The sequence below is a fragment of the Rhipicephalus microplus genome, chromosome 7, assembly GCF_043290135.1.
Source record: "Rhipicephalus microplus isolate Deutch F79 chromosome 7, USDA_Rmic, whole genome shotgun sequence".
Lineage (NCBI taxonomy): Eukaryota > Metazoa > Arthropoda > Arachnida > Ixodida > Ixodidae > Rhipicephalus > Rhipicephalus microplus.
This window is the reverse complement of record NC_134706.1, coordinates 128,848,904-128,869,535: the sequence shown is the minus strand read 5'-3', so window position 1 is coordinate 128,869,535 and position 20,632 is coordinate 128,848,904. Positions and strand designations below refer to the sequence as shown.

Genomic DNA, 20,632 nt, shown 5'->3' with positions numbered 1-20,632 from the left:
TCTATCACACTTATATCATCTAGTGACAAAATGTTTGCACAGATAAAATAATTCTTCATGTATTATAGTGACTGTTCACTCATATTACTGCTAGAGATCCTACTATATGCTTGTGGATTCGTGATTTTCTTTTACAGCGACAGCTGTATATGGCTAGCAGAGACGAAATACCATCCGGCAGTGGTGTCATAAGCGCTCTCGATTGGCTGTGTTGTCAGTTACGTCGTCCCCATGCATGCTCGCCATTGGTTGCGTCGAGAGTGGCGTCGTCGCAGCAGTTGTGATTTGCATAAGTATGCAGCATTATTATACTATTATGATGGACATTAGAGCACCCTATAGTCGTCTGTGGGGCTGTATAGTTTGCTACCACACTTAATTCTTTATTTTTTTACTCACTCCACCCCCCCCCCCTTTAATGCCGAAAGACGCTTGGGCTCTGGCGTAAATAAGTGAATAAATACATACATAATAATTGAGGCTGAAATTGGGGGTGATTATTGCGATGCATGAAATTTATTGAGGGAGTGATCTTAGCGCCAGGAATAGCTGAGTTGGTTCGACATGCGCGTCTGCGGTAAATTACCTCAGTGCCTACATGCAGTCCCGAACGCCATTACCACCATTATTATTATTCTCGGCCAGCATCATTCTACTGCCGGACAATGATCAATTCAAATATGTCCACTTTGTCTTATCCTGCGCACTGATTTCATTTTGTGGTTGAGAAGCTCTTAAAAGTATGCTAAACTGGCTCAATTAATTCTTTTATACTCCTAAATTGTACTCTGAGAACTTTAGTTTGCTATATTTTACCACCATGAGTTAATTATTCGAGAATGAATTTGCCATGCGAGTTTCAGATTGAAATTTTGCGCCGAAATCACCACGTGTAACGTATTTCCGTATTTTTGCAATATCGGCTCACAGAAATTTTCCGAAACTTAGTATGGCAAGTTTATGGCCCCATGATAGGACCACGTATTTGCTTTTTCGCGATTACGAACTACACATGAGCATGTAGATGCCATCGACATATGTGACGTAACGGAGTTCGGTGCGGATAATTTCGAATTGGCGTCGTCACGTCTGTTTCACACGTCCTCTCGATTTTCAAGCGTGTTTATCTGTAAAAGAGTGGTGTTTTCATTATACGAAGGTTTAATTTACTAATACGTAAAAAATGTTTTTATTCTTTTATTTCTTAACCCATGTCCACGGCTCACGAGTTTAAACGCAACATAGGTTTTTTTTTTTTTTTGAAGTAAAACGACTAGTATGCCAATTTTTATCTAGATAGCTGCATCCCGTCACGACGAATCGGTTCTCAAAATACAGTGTTGACTGTTGTACGCAACTATGAGAGTCTCAGAGACAGACTGCAAGCATGAGAGAATTATAAAACTACAAAAAAAATTGTAATCACAAAACTTGTCGTTTCGAAGCCAGACCGGCTTCTTCCGCAGAGCTGAGAAAGCCCGAGATGTGCGCTGCTTAGTACGCTTGCTCGCCTTGAATGACATGTTCGCCGTGACTCGTCGTAAACCCGGGCAATAGAGGGAAGGCAATGTCTCAGTGGAGCCGTTATTGTTCCCCGCTATCTGCTGAATGTGCCACGATTCGAGGAGAAGTCGCTAGTACGTCGATTTTTTTTAATCACCGCGTTGGGTCCGTATGGTTGTGGTGGTCAAACCACTCGCAGTGTTCTGCTAATGCGCTCCGTGGGCTGTTCAGTTGATGGAGGTCGTTTTTGTGCTGTCACACTCTCTGAAGGAAGTTCTTCGTTTCCCTAGTGATTCTGGGAAGCAAATGCTCTAAACTGCAGTCCTGCCTAAAAATGCAATTTTTCGGAAATTATGCGTAATTAAAAAAACACCCGTTTTTCTCACGTTTTTTTCTTCCAAAATTTTCGAAAAAACAAAAAAGAGCAAATTTTCTTTAGCATATGACATTAGCTTATTGCCATGTAAAAATAGTTTACTGCCAAGGGTCAAAAAGCGATGACTTTCGTTATGTAAATAGAAGAAATGAAATTATTTCTCTGTTTTCACAAACGAATTCGGCATTTAACAGATCGAAGGCAGTCATAAGCATCACCGCGAACTCATTGAGCTCTCTTTTAATGAATGCGGCTTTCTAAAACATTTACGGCATTTAGAACAAAGAAATGTTTATTTCGTCTTGGCTTTAAACTGTGGAAACATTGATCAAGACGGTAAAAAGATAAAGTTCAAACTCATACTCAGAATCAGTATCACTGGCAACTGCAGCAGTCTTCATCATGTTAAGATGTCGCATTAAGAAAAGACTTGCTTCTGTTGCCGTGCTTACTGACAGCCACTCCCAGTTTCCCGCCACCAGTCTCCTCGACCGTGAAGTGCATCCACATGTCATCAATTAGCCCAACCATGGCAGAATCTGTTTGCGCACGGCTTTATAAGCGGACTTCGACCGCAGGTCGCAGAAGTGTACATTAATGGGTACCAAAAACTAAACAATAATGAACAATAATGGGTAGCAAAACATCAAGAACCACCCCCCTCATGACTACACCAAACCAAACGCGAAGCCAAGCTATAGACTCAAGCTAAGCCGACGCTGGAGGAGCTGACTTCATGTGATGTCGATGGCGAGTTGTGAGCCGTTGTTTGTTGTTTTCGTACTATGTGCGATGTTTTGACTTCAAATTCAATGCTGGGTGGTGCCTAAGCTTTATTTCTGTATGTTTTACCTCACGGAAATTTGGACCAAAATTTCCAACTGCGCCGGGGAAAAAAAACCAAAAAGAAAGTGTTATTTTGTGGATATTTTTTTCCTTTTTTTCCACACTTCGCATCTCCAGTACTGCCTCAATCCACAAGCAACTGCTGCGGTTCTTGACTGCGTTCTTTTATCCGTGCGCTGTACTTGGGCGCTGATATACATTAAAGTAAGTTGATCCACCCCGCACTTTTACATTATACCACGTAGCGGGCGCGCATATGTATGTTGAAACAAGTACCTATCTCACATCATGAATAACAGCGACATCATGAAGTGCGTACTCGTACGATTTCCGGCTCCGCAGATAAGCGAACAACCTTCCTGGCGTAGTTATCAGAGGTGCGTGCAAGAGGCCACAAAGGTCTACACAGGGCGTCCTTCGGGCACAACTCTTGTTGTTACACTCGGCTCCACAAGGGCGCCGCACTCGTGCGAATCATGCTCGAAGTGTTTCTCTTGAGCTTGATCGTCGTCTTCGCAACATGGTTCTTCATGTAAGTACCACTTTGAAAACACGTTTCAAAGGGATATAACTCAGATATGTGAACACTAAATGATTCGAAAAATAGGAAGTTTTAGGCTTTTAAACCTATGCACATAAACTTCCCAGGGAGGCAGACAGATGCGCAAGTGTATATCGCCCTCATAAACGAGAAACTAACATCTTGCGCGCTTAATACACTGCTTGGAGCGTGTAGTTTTCGGTATAAAACTGACGCTGCAATCAGTTTTAGTGTTTTTTCCAGTTGTAATCCCTTCTTACATCGCGTATTGAAATAAAAATTTAAGCTGAGGCATATTCCTTATGTTCGTCCTTCTTTGACCCTGTTTTGTACTTCATGGTAAAATCTACTTAGGTGTAACTTGGATGACTGAACGCCTCACCGAAGCCATGTGTACTGCACCCGGCAGTTAATGATTTTAGAATATAAAATTTTGCAGATAGCTTAAGTTTTTCCTTGGTCTGTGAACATAGCCTCTAATTTAATGCTCCATCGCAAAGCAGTTCTTGTGATCTATAGAGTTAATTGCTAAATTACTATCGGCAGTCATTGCCAGAGCCGAAATGCGTGCATAATTTTTTTCAGGCTAGTTGCTTCCTAAATAACGGATGTTGTACTCCGCGGCTGCGAAAAAGGGAGCATTAAGAGGCAAAAATAATGATGATGCCATGTTTTTAAGCATAGCTCAGCTTAGCAGAGTCATTAGGTGTTTTCCGTGTTCCTTTATTCATCAGTTTGTCTTTAAAAATCGCAGTATGTTGTTTTCCAACTTTGTTACTCAATTAGCCATCTTCTCGTGTTTGAGATTCTTCAGGTCGTTTTACAATATCCATATCTCGCCATTGGTAGTTGCTTTCAGAAGTGCTGTTTTGGAAGCAGCACGTTGACCGAATCAGAGGTATTGTTTGTTATCCTTGTTCAATAAAATAGTTTTCGATTTGGGAGTAACTAATCGTGCTGTGCGCTTGTACTTTGTAATGGAGAAGCATTTCTTGGCGAACTTCGTTGACTTTGACCGTATCTATCTATCTATCTATCTATCTATCTATCTATCTATCTATCTATCTATCTATCTGTCGAGCCCCTTACGATTGGGTGCTCTCATGGTCACCCCCTTAACTTGGCGTGAAACCAAATTAGCATGGGGAGAAGGGGGTAAGACGGTTTGACGAATATGATGCTATCTATCTACCTATGTGTCTATCTATCTAGCAGCCTATGACTTTTTGCTGTCCTGGCCGTTTCGATAATGGTATCGATACCAATCTTGGTATGGCATAAGAGGACTCTATGAAGAACGTATTTGATTCATCATAACATTAAAATCTTGACATGTATGTCATGAATGTCATGATTGACATTTCACGTTTCTGCAGCTCTTGTGGTGAGTTCGTTCACACGGTATGTTGCAAAACTGGTATGGTACAGCATGATTGCATGCCTAACACAAATGACAGACCCTAACATGAAAATTATGACATGCGTGTCATGTAACAACATGACTACATGCCACGCTCATGATGCGCTCGTGGCTGTTTCGCTAGCGTCACATATACCAAATTCGGTGTTACAGTACGTTAATGGACGATGAAGGTATGTGATTCGTGCATACATAGTAGTCATGAGATGTGTGTCATGTAACAAAATGACTACATGCCACGCTCATGATTCGCTGGTGGCCGTTTCGCTAGCTTCACTTACACCAAGTTCGGTATTACGGGACAAGAATAGATTGCAAAGGTATGATTCTGGCACAAACATTATATACATGAGATGCGTGTCATGTAACAACATGACTACATGCTACCCTCAGCATGCGCGCGCAGCCGTTTCACTATCTTCACATTACCAAACTCGGTATTACGTGACGCGAACGCACGACATAGGTGACTGACACATCCAAAAATGATAATCACGACATGCGTGTCATGTAACATGACTACATGCCACACTGATCATGCGCTCACGGCCGTTTCGCTAGCTTCACATATGCCAAAGGTGGTATTACGTGACGCCAATGAATGACGAAGGTATGTGACTGGTGCAAACTTGATAATAATGAGGTGCGTGTCATGTGAGAGCATGACTGCACGCCACAGTCAAGGCGCCATTACATTCTGACGTGACGCGGTGCGCGTGGTGCGCGTGCCCGCCGGCGTTTATTTCGTCGCGTAACGCCGGCTTTGCCACGCCAGGCGCCGGTCCTGTCATATACTCGAGGGCACACGCCGTGCTGCGTTGCTTTGACGCATGCGCATTTCAGCGCGTCCGGCGCTCTCCGCCACGAAAAAGTGGAGACGCAGCGTTGTCTGGGTAACGCATCGGCGCGAAATGCAGCATTTCGCATTTCGCGCTGGTTGCTTTCGGGCCGCGTCGACGGACGCTGGTAGCGCCTGGCGTCAGAATATAGAGTTCTCACATTTCGCTAACGTAGCGTCGCTGTGCCCACACGTGTCAACGCTACAGTGGAGTATATTGGGCCCTTCATGATGCACTAGCGGCCGTTTTGCTAGTGCCAAATATACCGAATTCGGTGTTACGTGGCATCAATGGATGACGAAATATATGACTGGTGCAAACATGATAATCCTGACACGCCTGTTATGCAAGAACATGACAACATACCACGCTCAAAGCGTGCTCACGGCCGTTTCGCTAGCTCCACATATACTCAATTTGGTATCACGTGACGTGAATACATGACAAAGGTAAGCGACACATCCAAACATGATAGTCAAGGCAGAAAAGTCTTGTACGGCATCATTTACCTCCACCTCGCAACGTTGTACTGATTTTAAAGTGAGATATCAACATTTCTCATTGGTGCTGCGCATACCATCGATTCCTTCTGTACACGGGATCTGCAAATTTTTGAATAAATTTATTGGACCCTCGAAAATGGCTTCGCCGGCTCCTATTTGAAAACCACCGTTATAAATGCACACAAGCGGTACATGAGTCATTTATACTTAAATATTGGCTTCATCTGAGGACACTCGGAAACAATTTTGTGAATGAAATCATAGAAGGCAGTATTTGTGACTTCTTAACTGTATATTACTTATTGTCACTTGAGTTGAAAGGATATAGAGTAGTAAAAAAAGGGACCCTTTCAGTCGGAGGGATCCAAACCATAAACCTCCGAGTCACGTGTTCAACGCTCTTTCATTTGAGCTATGGCAAAGGGCACTCCCTCGTCCGCCTTTTTTTTTTTTTGTAGAGTAATCATGTGGGTTTAATAGCTACGAGGGATCGCCAGCTCCACTCGTCGCCCAGGCGGCGAGTGTGGGACACTCTTTTTCGCCAGAGGGTGTGACGGGGCAGAAGATCTCCGCACGATGTAGCCGCTTACCAATGAGCTCCCGCATGCTACTTAAGAACGAAGCCCTCTGCCGGAACGAAGCCCTCGCTATGGAAGTACCAATGAAGGTGAAAGTCCGAGATACTTTTTTTCGTGGTATACATAAATAATGAAGCCGACAGGAAGTCAAGCCATAAAGGTCATACGAGAAAGCATAGGTAGTTCAGAAGACATGAGTAGCTGCAGAACTTGCCCTTTTATACTTTCTCTTTTTCCCCTCTCCTCCTTCGTGCGTGCCCAGTATGCCACCCGTTCAGAAATGTGCATTAGCAGTGCAGCTCACGTCCGAAGAACCTTTACTACCATGTGTGAGTGGTTTACTTTCAGTTTATACACGTCTATATATCTCCTGTCAGGAAGTGAAATAAAAAAAACAGTAGTGGCTGCTTTTGCGGGAAACAATAAAAATAAAGACCCTTAATCTTGAACATGAGCATGGAAAACGCAACCTTGGCACAACACAAAGAAAGTGCCGGTGTTCATAATTATTCGAAAGACGCACCAAGAAACCCATAGTAAGGGAACTTTTTGATGAACAAGCTACTCTTCAAATGTAGTTTTGATCTGTGCGGGATGCCTTTTTGAACCACAGCTGCTTTCATCGAAGTTACACCCATTTTTTTGCTTTAATGCCACACATCCTTCACCATCGCCAGGCAGTGCCCTAGCCAGCGATATAATTTTGAGGGGGATGTAATGTGTAGGGGGGGGGGGCTGTTGTCTCTCCCACCTGATTTTTTCCCTTTACACACAAAAAAGGAGGTAAAGTTCCCAAGAAAAAGTGGACAGTTGGCGTTGCATTTCGTGAAAACATTGTTGTCAGGCAAACACAGGGGTCATTCTCAGAAGTTTAAGGATTCCGTGCGGATAGAATCAATATCTGGCGGGCAGCCAAATCAGGCAAGAAACGTTTACAGCATAGGTTGGAACTATGACTTTAGCACCAGCAATGGATGGACACAAGCCGTTTAGTGAAGGGAAAAGAAAGAAACGGGGTTTTGACGTGACATTTTGCGTGACAATGCGTGATATTCGAGCCTGGCTCATCGTTAAAGGGGCACCGAATCGGAATGACAATATACGTCAGAGTGAAAGCACAGTCTACGACAACGTCTAAAACAACAATATTATCAACAGCAGTTCCCTACTTATTGAGAAATCAAAGCGAAGGCACGAGAACACATGCGCCACGCGTAGGACTTTCTCAAAATGATCCCGATCACGTGATAGTTATTGCCTATCATTATTCAGTACTAATCAAACTAGCTGCTCTAAATAAAGAGCCTTCTGTGCATCAAAAGACCTAATAAAATGCTGCTTGTTCACTTCTGTTTGATTCATGAAAAGAAGAACCACAGGACGTTACTATGGGGTGCGGTGCGAGTGGTTCACAAGTTCAATTTTCACCTGCTTAAACTGGATAAGTTGCGCCTTTAGCGTCTTCCTGCTGAACCAAGCACGCCTGCCGTATGGACGTGACTATGACGAATGGTGCCAGTGGTTCAATAGTTGAATTTTTGCCTGGTTAAACTGGAGCGGTCGTGCCATCTAGCGGGGCCTGGTTGAACAAAGCCCATCTGCCATCTCGGAGGCCATAGCAGGAAATTCTTGAATGGCCGTTGTTCGCTAAAGTTTCGGCGTCGGTATGCTGGGCGTCACTGTTATTTGTTGTGAGCGAGAAATCAGGAACGGTGCAAGTAAAATAGATACTGGAAGGCATCAGTTTGAGTAAAAGTCGATCCCAAGCTTCCTGCGTGAGAAGCGTCTGTTTTATCATAAAAATTGCCATTGATCAAAGTGGTTGCGGAATAAAAGAAAGCGCTAAATGAACGGTGACATAGAAAGGTAGACAGCGGCCCTAGGCGGTAATCGTAGACACTTCATGGACCGTAGTCGTGTGCGAGATGCAGAAGGGACATCAGAGTACAAAGGCAACTCTAGCTGTAAAGTGCCGGTTGAACAATCGATGAGGGCTGAATGCGCGGTCAAGAAGTCAATGCCAAGAATCACTTCGTGAGGGCAAGCGTCTAGAACAGCAAAGAGAACTGAAGTGTGAAGGCCGGCAACCGTGACGCGGGCAGTGCACATACCAAGAACTAATGTTCGGCAGCTGTCGGCTACTCGCACAGTCGAAGGCATGGCAGGGGTAAGAACTTTTTTCAGGCGGAATCGAAGACGTGAACTCATAACGGATATGTGGGCACCAGTGTCTATTAGAGCTGTAACGGTTAGGCCATCGATAAGAACACCAAGTAAATTTCGTCTGGAATTAGTGGTCGGTAGAGGTTTTTCATTCTGAGTTGTCAATGCAGCGCCACCTTCAGGAGCTGCATTGTTAGTGTCCCGAGAACTGCCCAGAATACACCAGTGACGGGGAGCGACGGCGTTGATAGGAGCGCAGCTGGCGACCCTGAGGTGACGGCGAGTGGCTGGACCAGGTTCCCTGGGTGACGACATCGGCATAGGATGGTTCGGAGCGTAGCGTAGAACGGCTAGGTGTAAGGTCCTGAAGTTCGTCACTGGCAAAACGAGGTGGCGAATACTGCCCACGATCCTGTCGGTGGTCGTCTACAAAACGTTGCCGAAATGACCATCTGTTGCAGCAGTGGCGGGAAGTGTGGCCAACGCGATGGCAAGAGTAGCATATCGGTTGATCATATTGTGCGCGTCACTCAGATGAACGCGGCAGCAGCAAAAAGTGGGGCGGCTTGGTAGTGAGTGTTAGGATTTGTGGGCTGCGGTGTGTGGCGGGACTTTTGGCAAACTAAGCCGCCCATGTTGGTAAACACTTGTCGCACAACAGCCTGAATAAAAGATATTGAGGCCAAGTTGTCAGGCACAGGGGGTTGATAAGCGGAATAAGGAGGCCTGGCTTGCAGCTCCTGGTGGACAATCCTTGTGATGTTTGGATGATTCTCGAATGGACGTGGCGCCACAGGATCCTCGCAGGGGGAAGTCGCAGCAGTGTTCGGGAGTCAGGAAAAGTGTTAAGTGATTCGCCTGCTTTTGGCTTGTTCGAACCGCCGACATTAGCTGACAATTGAGTCAATGGTGGTACAGTTCTTGCATATCAGAATGTTCAAGGCATCGTCGGCTATGCCCTTCCACACATTGCTGACCTTGTCTAGTTCTGTAATGTCTTTGTCGGCCTTCCGACACAAGGCGAGCACGTCTTGGATATAGGTGACGTACGACTCGGTGGAAGATTGAACTCGTGACGCAGCCAGTCATGCCTGGCTGCCATTTGTCGAGCGACTGACCGGCCGAACAAGTCACGGAGCTTCTGCTTGCGCACGTCCCAACTCATCAGGACTTCCTCGTGCGTCTCATATCAGGCGCGTGCAGTACCTCGCAGGTAAAAGACGATGATGGCCAGCATAAGCGTCTCATCCCACCTGTATTGCTTGCTGACGCGCTCGTATAAGGCGAGCCACCCGTCAACGTCAGTTGTGTTGGTACCGCAAAATGTACCTTGATCGAGAAGATGGTAAGGGATCACAGGTGACGGAGCAGGCGTAGACTGAAGGGACGGTGCACTGCCTTCATGCAACGTGGCTAGACGAAGCTGACGACCGCTACAGAGACCCAGAGTCGGAATGTTACCCAGCACTTCCACCAAAGATATGCAACGGGGAGTATTTATTAGATTAACGCCGGTTGGGTTAACACTGAATACAGTGTGCAAGGATGCAGGACAACAGCGCAGTCCAGACACAGCTCCACAACAACATCGTCGTCTTCAATCTTGCTGCTTCGTTTCTCCGCCTGTGCCTGAGGTACCTTTCTGTACCCATGACAATATTATTAAGTATGCACTTACCGGTTGAAGGGCTCACTAGGGGCTGGATTTCACTATCGCGTTCATCTCTTGATGTCGAAGTTTAAAGGTCCCCCATTTTTTGCGCGTGTTTAGAGATATTACAGGTAGGCAGAAGCACCTGATTTCAACAAATACTGCTTTGTACAGGTGTAGCATACACTCGACGGACGCTCCCCAAGTTTTTTCGGCAAGAAACTTGAACAAGTTGCCAATGGCAGTCAGCCCATTTTTCACGTAGTTTACCTGTGGGATGTCGCCCTGATGAGCTTCCGCTTAGTACAGCCTTACAATAAAATTATCTTTAGAACCACCTACTCTTCTGCGCTTAATTTGGATGAAACTACCAATTTCATAGTCCTGCAAATGAATGAAGTCACAGCAAATGCACACGAAGACTTGTGTCTTCGTGGCTTTTCCAGTCCTCCCTTATTCGCGCTACCACATAGTTAAGAGGTGCCATACAACCAAGACATAACTTGACAAACCACAAAGAAAACGATATTAGCCATATCGCTGAAAACGCGGAGACAAAAGTACCACAGGACGAGCGCTACTCATAATCGACTTCTTTTTTTTTTTCTTTCTGAAATGACTGTATGAGAAGTTCAAGCCAGCATCATCCAAATACGCGAGTTTTTTTTTCGCTCAGAGTATTCGAGGGGGTGCCCCAGTGTTTTCCCTGCTACATTGAACATCGTATACCAGAGAAGCTCCAATTACCACTCTACTTGTCTAATACTATACTTAAGTCCTATCCTACAACTTCTTTGTCCGAACTGCGGCGTCCCTCACAATGATTAGCGTGCACGCGGGCAGTGAGAGAGGTGCAGGCAGAGGCGGCCTTCGCAGTAATGTATACGAGGAGCTCCAAGTCATCCCCGTATAATCGGTGACATCCTTGTTACGCAGGCAGCCTGCGGTTAACGCAACTGCGGTTTCGAGCGAACCATGTCTCGCCTATGTTACACGGTACGCGAAACCGCGAATATGCCGCTCACCACGATTGTAGACAGCTGAGCTTGGCAACCTTGGTTTAGTGGTTACATACCTATAAAGCGTTCTTGTCCTTAACCGAGAAAGTTTTAAAGGTGTGTTAAATCAGTGAACCATACATAGTTGGCGCTCACTACTGTTCCGCGTGGTTTACCTTCCTTGGTCGTAACAGCATTTAGCTTGCCCATGTGAGTACGCCATTGCAGTCATGCACGTTTCCGATAATAATGGCGGCCCCTGCCATTGGCTCATGACTTCTATATTTATTTCTTTACTAACGGCAGACAATTGTAAAAACCACGGGACTTCATTTTCGTGTATGCTTTTGTTACGCAGCTGTTTTTTTTTTCTTTTCGCTCAACCACGGTAAGGGAGCAGGGAAGCGGTAGATCAGTGCTTTTATGGAGGATCCTGGCCAACATCATAAATAAAGCAGTAGCAAAAAGATAAATAAGCTACAAACAAATTATCACAGCCTTATGTGTTTTGTGTTTTTCAGACAACGAAGGAGGCGGTTTTCCTTCTTTAAAGACCTCGGAATTCCAGGTCCCCCACCAAGTTTTCTTTCCGGAAACTTGTCCGAACTTATACAAAAGGTATAGGCAAATTGTCATCTAATAATGTATTTACAAGATACTCTGGTTGGTCAACTTTTTGTAACGAGTACAGCATGCACCGAGAGTGAGAAGTCATCTGAGAATGTTTCTTAATGTTAACGTCACATGAAAGCTGAATTAGGTTTCTGAAGTTATCTGAGAATTCTCCTGAAAATAAACTTCACATAAAATCTAAACAGGTTTTGGAAGTTACTCGAGAGTTCCCGAAAGTTAACGCCACAAGATGTTCGAAGCTTTGCAAGTCTTCTGTTGCTTTCCAAGCCTAATAAAGCTGTCCAAAAACTGTTCAAGGTGGCGAAAAAAAACGAAGTGTTCGAAGCAACTCTGTGATGATGGGACTTCATTATACACGCATGAAAAACTTGTGACCATTATTACCATAGTGTGACAAAAAGAGAAATTGTGAACATTAACTGATACACTAAAGCTGGCTAGCTTACGATGGAAAATAAATCTAAGGTGCCGTAAATGTCAAAACAGTATATTAAAACATCGACAAAGCTAATTGAAAAGAGCTGAGCTATTTGAGTTTTCTTTTGTGTGTATTCTAGCAGTTGAATCCTTTGTTCCTTTTTAGGGAACACTGGAGAAATACAAGGAATGGCTGGACAAATATGGTGACATTGTTGGGTACGTGCACTAGTTTTCTTATTTTTCGTAAGCATTTTGTTTTCTGCAGAAATGTGCTTCGTGAAAAGTAAATTAAAGCAATGTGAGCTACTTGGCAACGATAACGGAAACCTTTATACCTGGAGAGAGGCTCATATGCGGCTTAAGTATGGTACAGCAGTTGTTTTTTTTTTTTTGGGGGGGGGGGGGTGCTTTACACAGTAGTTAGTGGTTCGCTGTGTAAAGCATAAAGATTTCGTAAACACGTGAAGCGCAGTACATTTCTTACCTTAACGATTAGCCATATCGTATTCAGGGTATCTTAGTGCAACACTCTGCGTTGAAATACGGGCACGTTATCGCTATGACGACTACCCGAACTATCTCATTCAGGTTCAAAAGTCAGCTCCATGTAAAAAAGTTTGCCATACCCTAAAAGCCACAACGAACGTGGCGAGTTTCCCGAACTATGATTTTATCGTTACAAGATATACTTTCGACCTGGCACATCATAGTTAGGCTAAGTCTTCTTCATGTAACTTCTTTTTGTCGTCACTTTTCAGTTTTTACAACGGCGCTCACCCATTTCTTATCGTTAAAGACCCGGAGCTAATCAAGAAGATCCAAATAAAGGATTTCCACAATTTTCATGGCCGAGGGGTGAGCATAAACGTCCATACTTTGTTTTGCTTGGGCGTGACCATAGACCCCTGATATATGTTACTGGTATACTTTCAAACTGAATTTTTAAAGTGAGTAATGCCGGGATCTTCTCGTCGCAATATTTTTCCCAGAATTCCCGTCCATCATACCCAACACTGATTCGGAGTTAGATAAGCCTAACCTGGTGCTACGCGTGTACTAATTTATCGATACACCATATCACGAGCTTACAGGGCTGTCTTATTTGCGTCTATATTAGAGAATGTCGGCTATCACGAACGAAAAGTGACACTTTTAATCGTTATGACCAGTGTCTATTACATGCGTCCTCAAAGAGGCCCTGAAACACTTTTTCAAGTAACCACCTAGGATTGAATTCACTGGAAGAGCATATTGCCTCACGAATTCAACGCCACAAAAATTTTAAGAATCCGTCCAGTCGAGTGGAGTTACAAATGTTTGTGGCATGCTGCAATTGCATTCTCTCTTCGCTCGTCCCGACTAAAGCGCGACACAGACGTGCGATTTTCCGTGCGATGCGGCGTGCGGTGCCGCATGGAGCGGCGTGCCGCAAGCGACATTTTGGGACACACGGGGGTGAAGGAGCTATCACCGGCAGGCTCCATCCCCGTGCGGTGCCTCGGCATGCGCGGTCGGACGACTTTGTATCCTCGTAATGAAGCTCAAAGCAAACAACATTGCATATTGTACAGCCACGCTTCGTTCCATAAAAAAATAATGAATAAAATGTCCTCGTGAATGACAAGCACGTTGCAACAAGAGGAGATCGTGGTTGCAACAGCGGTAACAGCTGACTATTCATGACTACGACAGGTAGGCCTAGCATGGTGGGTGCCGGTAGTCGCCTACGCCATTCACACGCGAGCTCGACATCGAGAGCTTGTTTTTGACAACACTATTAAGCTTTACACTCGTTTGTAATGCGTTTGCATACGCTAATACTTTCTCGATGCCATTGATGTGAAGCGCAAAAGTGGAAGCGAAGCGAGCCAGCGCAGAAACGCTGGTAGCGGTGTTTACCTGCGAAATGACCTTGCATCGCTGCTCACAATGTCCGGTCCTACTAACGGTTTCAAAATTGGCGTTGTCGTGCAGAAATGGCACACTTCAAACATCACTTTATTCAACCCGGATTAATCTCACGTCCCATGGAAATGTACTTCTTGTTTGTCACGCCACCGCAGTCAGCGATGTCAGCAAATTCACGCTCACACCGCCCCATAGAGTCGCTCGAACTGGCCTGGATCATGGGTGATGGGACCGGCTGCATGGAGGTGGCGCCACTACCGGCGTGAGGTCAATCGTCTGCTTACGTTGTGATTGGCTGCTGCAATGCGGCGGTGCGATGCGGCGACGAAAATATCTGGCTGGTTCGATGCTCGCCGCACCGCCTATGTGGCGGTGCGATCCGATGACACGTCACGAAACGTCCCCACTCCGGCTGTCACATCGTCGCACCGCACGCCGCATCGCACGGAAAATCGCACATCTGTCTCGCGCTTAAATCGCTGGAAGCTGAGCGGGAAGGGATGGCAGGGCCGCAGAAAAACTTCACGCGCGCATCCTGACCTTGAGCACTTTTTTTTTTCTTCGAAAGCGCGGCTTTCGGTGCGACCGCGCGCGCACGCGTGGACAAGTAGCGGCCTCCCGCAGCTATCTTTGTAACGAGTGAGCGCGCCGTGTTCAAATCATTCAATGGCTGATAGATGGGCTTGCTACGTGTGATTTTTTTGGCATATTGCGTGATTTGTCGAGAGAAGGGAAAACAATTTTTAGCTGACTTTGATAATTTAAATTGTGAATTCCAGGCCGTGTGCTGCGCTATATTATAAAGCTCACGTGTTGTCGCAAGCCTCTACTACCGATCGGCAGCGTTTTTTTTTACCATGCTCAAAAAGTGTTGCATTGCCTCTTTAAACTGTGCAATCGAGGCCACATACTTTACGACGGTGCGTTTCACTGTTGCAAGTGCGATGGTAGTTCTTGCTGGGAGCAACAGCAGTGTTGCGTGGAGCACAAGCACCAAGGTGCTGTACCCGACAGCGAAGCAGGAGAAAGTTATGAGAGAGCATTGCGAAATTAGAAATTAATGAAAAACGCCAAGCCAGTGCGGAAGGCGCCGCACAGTCACAGCGAAAGCTAGGACAGCGGCCTTTCAGAGCCTTTTCTAAACACTCGTTGGGTAACTACTGCAAGTTCACTTGCTCGGTACCCACTACGACATTAATAAACTTTTGCGTAGTTGACGCATTTGCTTTGCTGTTTTTCGTCGTTCTTCTGAGAAGCATGGTATCCGCTAAACAATTGCAAGTAATTTTGTGTCCATTGTTCATGCAGTGGCTGACCACGATGAGGAATTATGGCTGAAGTGGGTATGCGCCACAATTAATACGTGAACAAAAACAAGCTTTTTGTACGCTTTATAGAACGTATTACCGTGATTGCTTTCCTGACATAAAGCCTGCCGAAGGCAAGTTTGCCAACAAGTCCCAAGCATTAGCATGGATTAGTGGTAGAATACTGGAGTGGCACCCAGCGGACCTAGGTTCATGCCCCACTGTGTCATCGGAACTAGGTTTTTTTTTTTCACAACTACGGCGCTGTGCGAGACCCTAGTTGTGATCTCATAACAGCTTTCGCTGAATTAATAAGGGTAATAAATATGCGCACAAGCCAAGCATCATGTAGTCTCGTTTTCCGCACAAGTAAAAGGAATCCTTAATGTTAATATTTATTGCATTGGTTCTGTATTCGCAACGTGAATGGTGTCTCAACCATGCACAACAAGTGCTAGGTGATTGCACCAATTCACAGCGAAATAATGAAGGTTAAGGCGTACGAACACTTCCAGGTGTCATCTGGCTTCGCGAGAACTCATCCGATCAACAAAGAAAGTATGATAAACGCTCAAGGAGAGCGCTGGAAGAAGATGCGCAGTCTTCTGACGCCCGCTTTCACGACGAGCAACATGAAGAAGGTAAGTGACAGCGTTATTCAGCTCGGTAACCCATCACGCTACAGTATTGGTACTCGAAGAAGCGGGCACGTGAAAAGTTTGAATGGCACCAACAGAGTTCAAAGAAAACTCCTAAACTCACCGAAAAGGTGACATAGATGTTGCGACAAAGTGCGAAACAATATTTATTTAGATTCTTTTTAATTAGGAACTACTGCCAATCTCGAATAAAATCAGCGGCGCTCTGCAGGATCGCTCAAGCTTGTCGAAACTGGAGATCAGCTCGGGATCTTTGCGAGCTCTGGCGACACCCACTTTTCAATGAGCAAACAGTACGACAAAGTCCAATTCACCCCTCAGCGCGCTGAATTTCATTCGTTACGACGGAACCCGGCATCGCGTCAAGGACGGTCGACAAAGTTGAGTGGTGGTTTCGAACCACGTGCATCTTCTTACCTTTGTTTTTCTTTCCACCAAGTGCAGAAGTGCACCCGTGCAATGAAGGCGTCAGAAACTTAATGCGATGATATGTTTTCAGACGCACGTGGTGTTTAAATTTATTTTGATGCTTTCAGTACCTCTACTAAGATTGCTTTAGAATACTCAACAGGGTTGCCTCTGAGATTAGTTACTGCCGAGCATCTAACAATAACATCATGCCCGGCCTTCACACTCTAGCGCGCTGCTCAGCTGGTGCGCGCCTTCTTCGTAGACTTCATCATCACCCGATCACTCGCGCCTGGGTAATTAGCTACTTCACTGGGCAGTGTACTCAGCTAGCTAGGCCAGGACATGCTATGGCCAAGCTAATTACGGCAAGTTATGAAAGTTATGGTAAGGCCGGCGTAATCGCGCCACATCTTAAGAACATCAAGCTAATGACGCTATGTAAGCTAAGACCAGGCTAACTAAAGCATGCTAGCTGAAGATCTATCTGAACCTTGTTAATTAACGTGACGTTATTCATGAACACGCTCAGTAAGACTATGGTAATTAGTCCTAACTAATATGATAATTAGGATTGTGCAAGTGAGCATTACGTTTAGTACCTTCACACTGATCACGGCCTTGTTAATTGGGCCCGAGATGAATGCCTTTTCTTTGAAAGCTTATTAATAAAAACAAAACGGGTCAATAGGAAACACTACTCATGTGAAACCCAACTACTTCTCTTCACCAACGACTTATTTTCAGCTTCTGACACTGGCTCCATTATCGATTGCATTTTCCTTGATTTTCAAAAAGCTTTTGACACCGTTTCTCACCGTTTACTCCTACTAAAACTAAGCATGCTAAATATTGACTCAAACACATTACGATGGATCGAATGCTTCTTATCTAACAGAACCCAACATGTAACAGCTAACGATCATGACTCACGCAATTGTTCAGTAATCTCTGGTGTGCCGCAAGGTTCTGTCCTTGGACCCTTACTCTTTCTAATTTATATTAATGACCTTCCATCCAGCATTACATCAACAATCAGGCTATTTGCCGACGATTGTGTCATCTACCGCATAATAACTAACTCTCATGATTCATCACTACTTCAATCTGATCTTGACAACATTACATCTTGGTGCTCACTCTGGTCAATGAAACTAAATATTGGCAAGTGCAAAATAATGAGGATCTCTCGAGGAAGTACTGACTGCACTAGCCCTGTTTATTCAATTTCTAATTTTCTGTTGTCGTCTGTCAATACTTACAAATATCTTGGTGTTCACATAGATAACAATTTAACATGGAATAATCATGTCAGTTATGTGATTAACAATGCTAACCGCACTCTCGGCTTCTTGCGCCGTAACTTTTCATTAGCACCTGTTTCATTAAAACTTCTTCTTTATAAAACACTAGTCAGATCTAAACTCGAATACGCCTCATCAATCTGGGATCCTCATTCTTGTTCACTTGTTAATGCACTGGAAGCCATCCAAAATCGCTCAGCTCGCTTCATTGTCGCTAATTACTCCCGTACCGCTAGCATCTCATCAATTAAAAATTCTCTAGACCTTCCCACCCTTTCTAACAGGAGGAAACAGGCCCGACTCTGTCTCTTTCACAAAATTTTTTTTATGAATCCTGAAATAAAGGGCACATTGTTCTCGTCACCTTCTTACGTTTCATCTCGCATCGACCATAACTTCAAAGTCCATGTGCCACTCTGCCATACCAACATATACTTCCACTCCTACGTGCCGAAGACTTCATCCGAATGGAACCACCTTCCTGCCTCCATCGCCAGCAACCCTGATCATGCATCATTCAAGACTGCCATCTCTAACTTGTAACCACTCCTCTCTGTAACGCCGCAAATGGCATTGAGAGTATTTAAATAAATAAATAAATAAATAAATAAATAAATGTATTGGTCATTAGGCCTTAATCAATTAGTATAGTCAAAATTGGAGCAAAATTGATGCGGCGTTTACCAAGCAGATGAGTGGACGACTAACTTCAAAAGATGAAGGAAGCTAGCTTATCACAAGCTCCTCCATAGCTCCAGACTTGCACAGGTACAGTGCGACCTCTATAGGTTACAGTAGAATACATAAAACAGCAAACAAATTGCTCTAGGTTGTACGACAACGCGCTGAAAATACATAAATGCAAACATAAGGTAACTACAGGTTACACAGGTGCGAACATAAGGTAACTACTACCAAAGCCACGATATGGTTATGAGGGACACCGTATCGCAGGGCTCTAGAGATGTTGACCATCTCCATTTTTGTGTTCTACTTCTTTGTAAACGCCCCCCCCCCCACTATAAAGCCAATTGGTGCTGAAGGTAATGAAATAAATAAAAGAAATCCGGTGTTCTTTAGCCTGCCCAGGCATCGCACTGTACATGGGCCAGTAGCATTTCGATTTCATCAAAACGCCGCTAACTCGACGTGAATTTGTTACGAATACCTTTGGGTCTGCAGTCTAGAAGCATAACAACTAGATCACCGTAGTGTTATTGTTATAATTATGAGAGATGCCTTTTTTGTAGGGCTCAGTGAATTTGAACCGCCTGGGCTTTTTTAACGTGCTCTTAAATCCTACTGCCTCAACCTGTACAATCTAAATTGCAGCAGGAATTCCATCTCGCAACCTTCGTGTCAGATGCCGAGCACCATAATCACTAAACCAGGTGCCTTTAATTATGTGTCAGTTATAAAAGATGCTGTTTTGCGGGGCTAAGCACCACTTTGTGTAGATACTGCATAAAAGTTTTACGCATACCTGTGGTGTAGTTAGCATGTTTAGCATTACAGCAAATTTTTACTTTGATAGACACAAAACGCCAAAGCTTTGCCGCAAAGGTGAAGCAATGAATGCTATAGCAACAAATTGGAAGGACACGCACAGAATGGCAAGCAGATCGAAACGTGCGCCGCGTTTCTCACGCACGAATGACGCACGAAACGTACTCACAGGTACAGGTTAACGAGAATAAGTGTCTAAGTTGTTACTTCGCTGTGTCTGAAAAGCGCGCCCTTATCGCAAATGTAGGTTGTGAAACAAATGCAGTGACCTCGTTGCGCCCCGTAACTAAAATAGAACCGTTCCAGGGCGAGGCCAACATCAGCCATAACGTATCATCCTCCTCACCGGTGATAAGAGTGCGCGAGAGATTGTCCACTCCCCTCCTCTCCGATGGGCAGAGTACGCGTAAGAGATGAGAGGCACCGCGCGCTGATTGAGTCATCGTGCTGATAATGCTGAAAACACGATAGCCCCTACCCCAAAATGCCCGCCAACAGCGGTAAGCGGTAGATATAAATAGCTTGCGGCTTAAACGTTTGGGAAGGAGCGTCTCAGTGGCTATTTTTTTTCCATGGTATTTATTAAAGTACTTGGGCAATAAAGACAAAATCAAGGGAACAAAAGTACAATCAAATCGCGAAAGTAAGCGTTCAGCCGTTACTCATAAACACTAAATGGCTAACACAGCGCAAGTTTCTCACATGGAGAGTTCTTCACATCGTGGTATACAAACAAAAAAGGGGTGAGGTCAAACAGTTCTCTAAGACGGAGTACCAGTCCGGTCTAAAGTCTAGCTCGTCGTAAATGTTTTTTAGGTGGATAGCCATTTGAATGAAGTGTGCGCTTGAAGAGGTGGTGGGCTCTGCATTGCGGTCTTGCATTCGTGTCTTGCACAAGCTGTGCATACCCATGAGGAAAAACATATTATACGGTACTTCATCAAGTGCTGGTGGTAGAAGATAACGTATTGTGTGAGAATTAATGACGAAACGTTTTTTCAGTGCTCGCTGAAGGACATCCCAAAATAGTATGGCATCTTTGCAGCTAACAAAGCAATGTTCAATCGTT

The 20,632-nt window shown here is 44.7% G+C and overlaps 1 protein-coding gene across 1 annotated transcript in view; it reads left to right on the top strand.

The window, feature by feature from the left end:
* The first annotated feature begins 3,099 nt into the window (after positions 1 to 3,099).
* Positions 3,100 to 20,632, top strand: part of LOC119187402 (cytochrome P450 3A4-like) — a 52,947-nt gene continuing 35,414 nt past the window's right edge. The window contains exons 1-5 of the mRNA XM_075869691.1: positions 3,100 to 3,257; positions 11,940 to 12,036; positions 12,635 to 12,687; positions 13,230 to 13,326; positions 16,202 to 16,327. Of these exons, the coding sequence (XP_075725806.1) occupies positions 3,202 to 3,257; positions 11,940 to 12,036; positions 12,635 to 12,687; positions 13,230 to 13,326; positions 16,202 to 16,327 (429 nt within the window). The 5' untranslated portion in view covers positions 3,100 to 3,201. The remainder of the gene's footprint in view (positions 3,258 to 11,939; positions 12,037 to 12,634; positions 12,688 to 13,229; positions 13,327 to 16,201; positions 16,328 to 20,632) is intronic.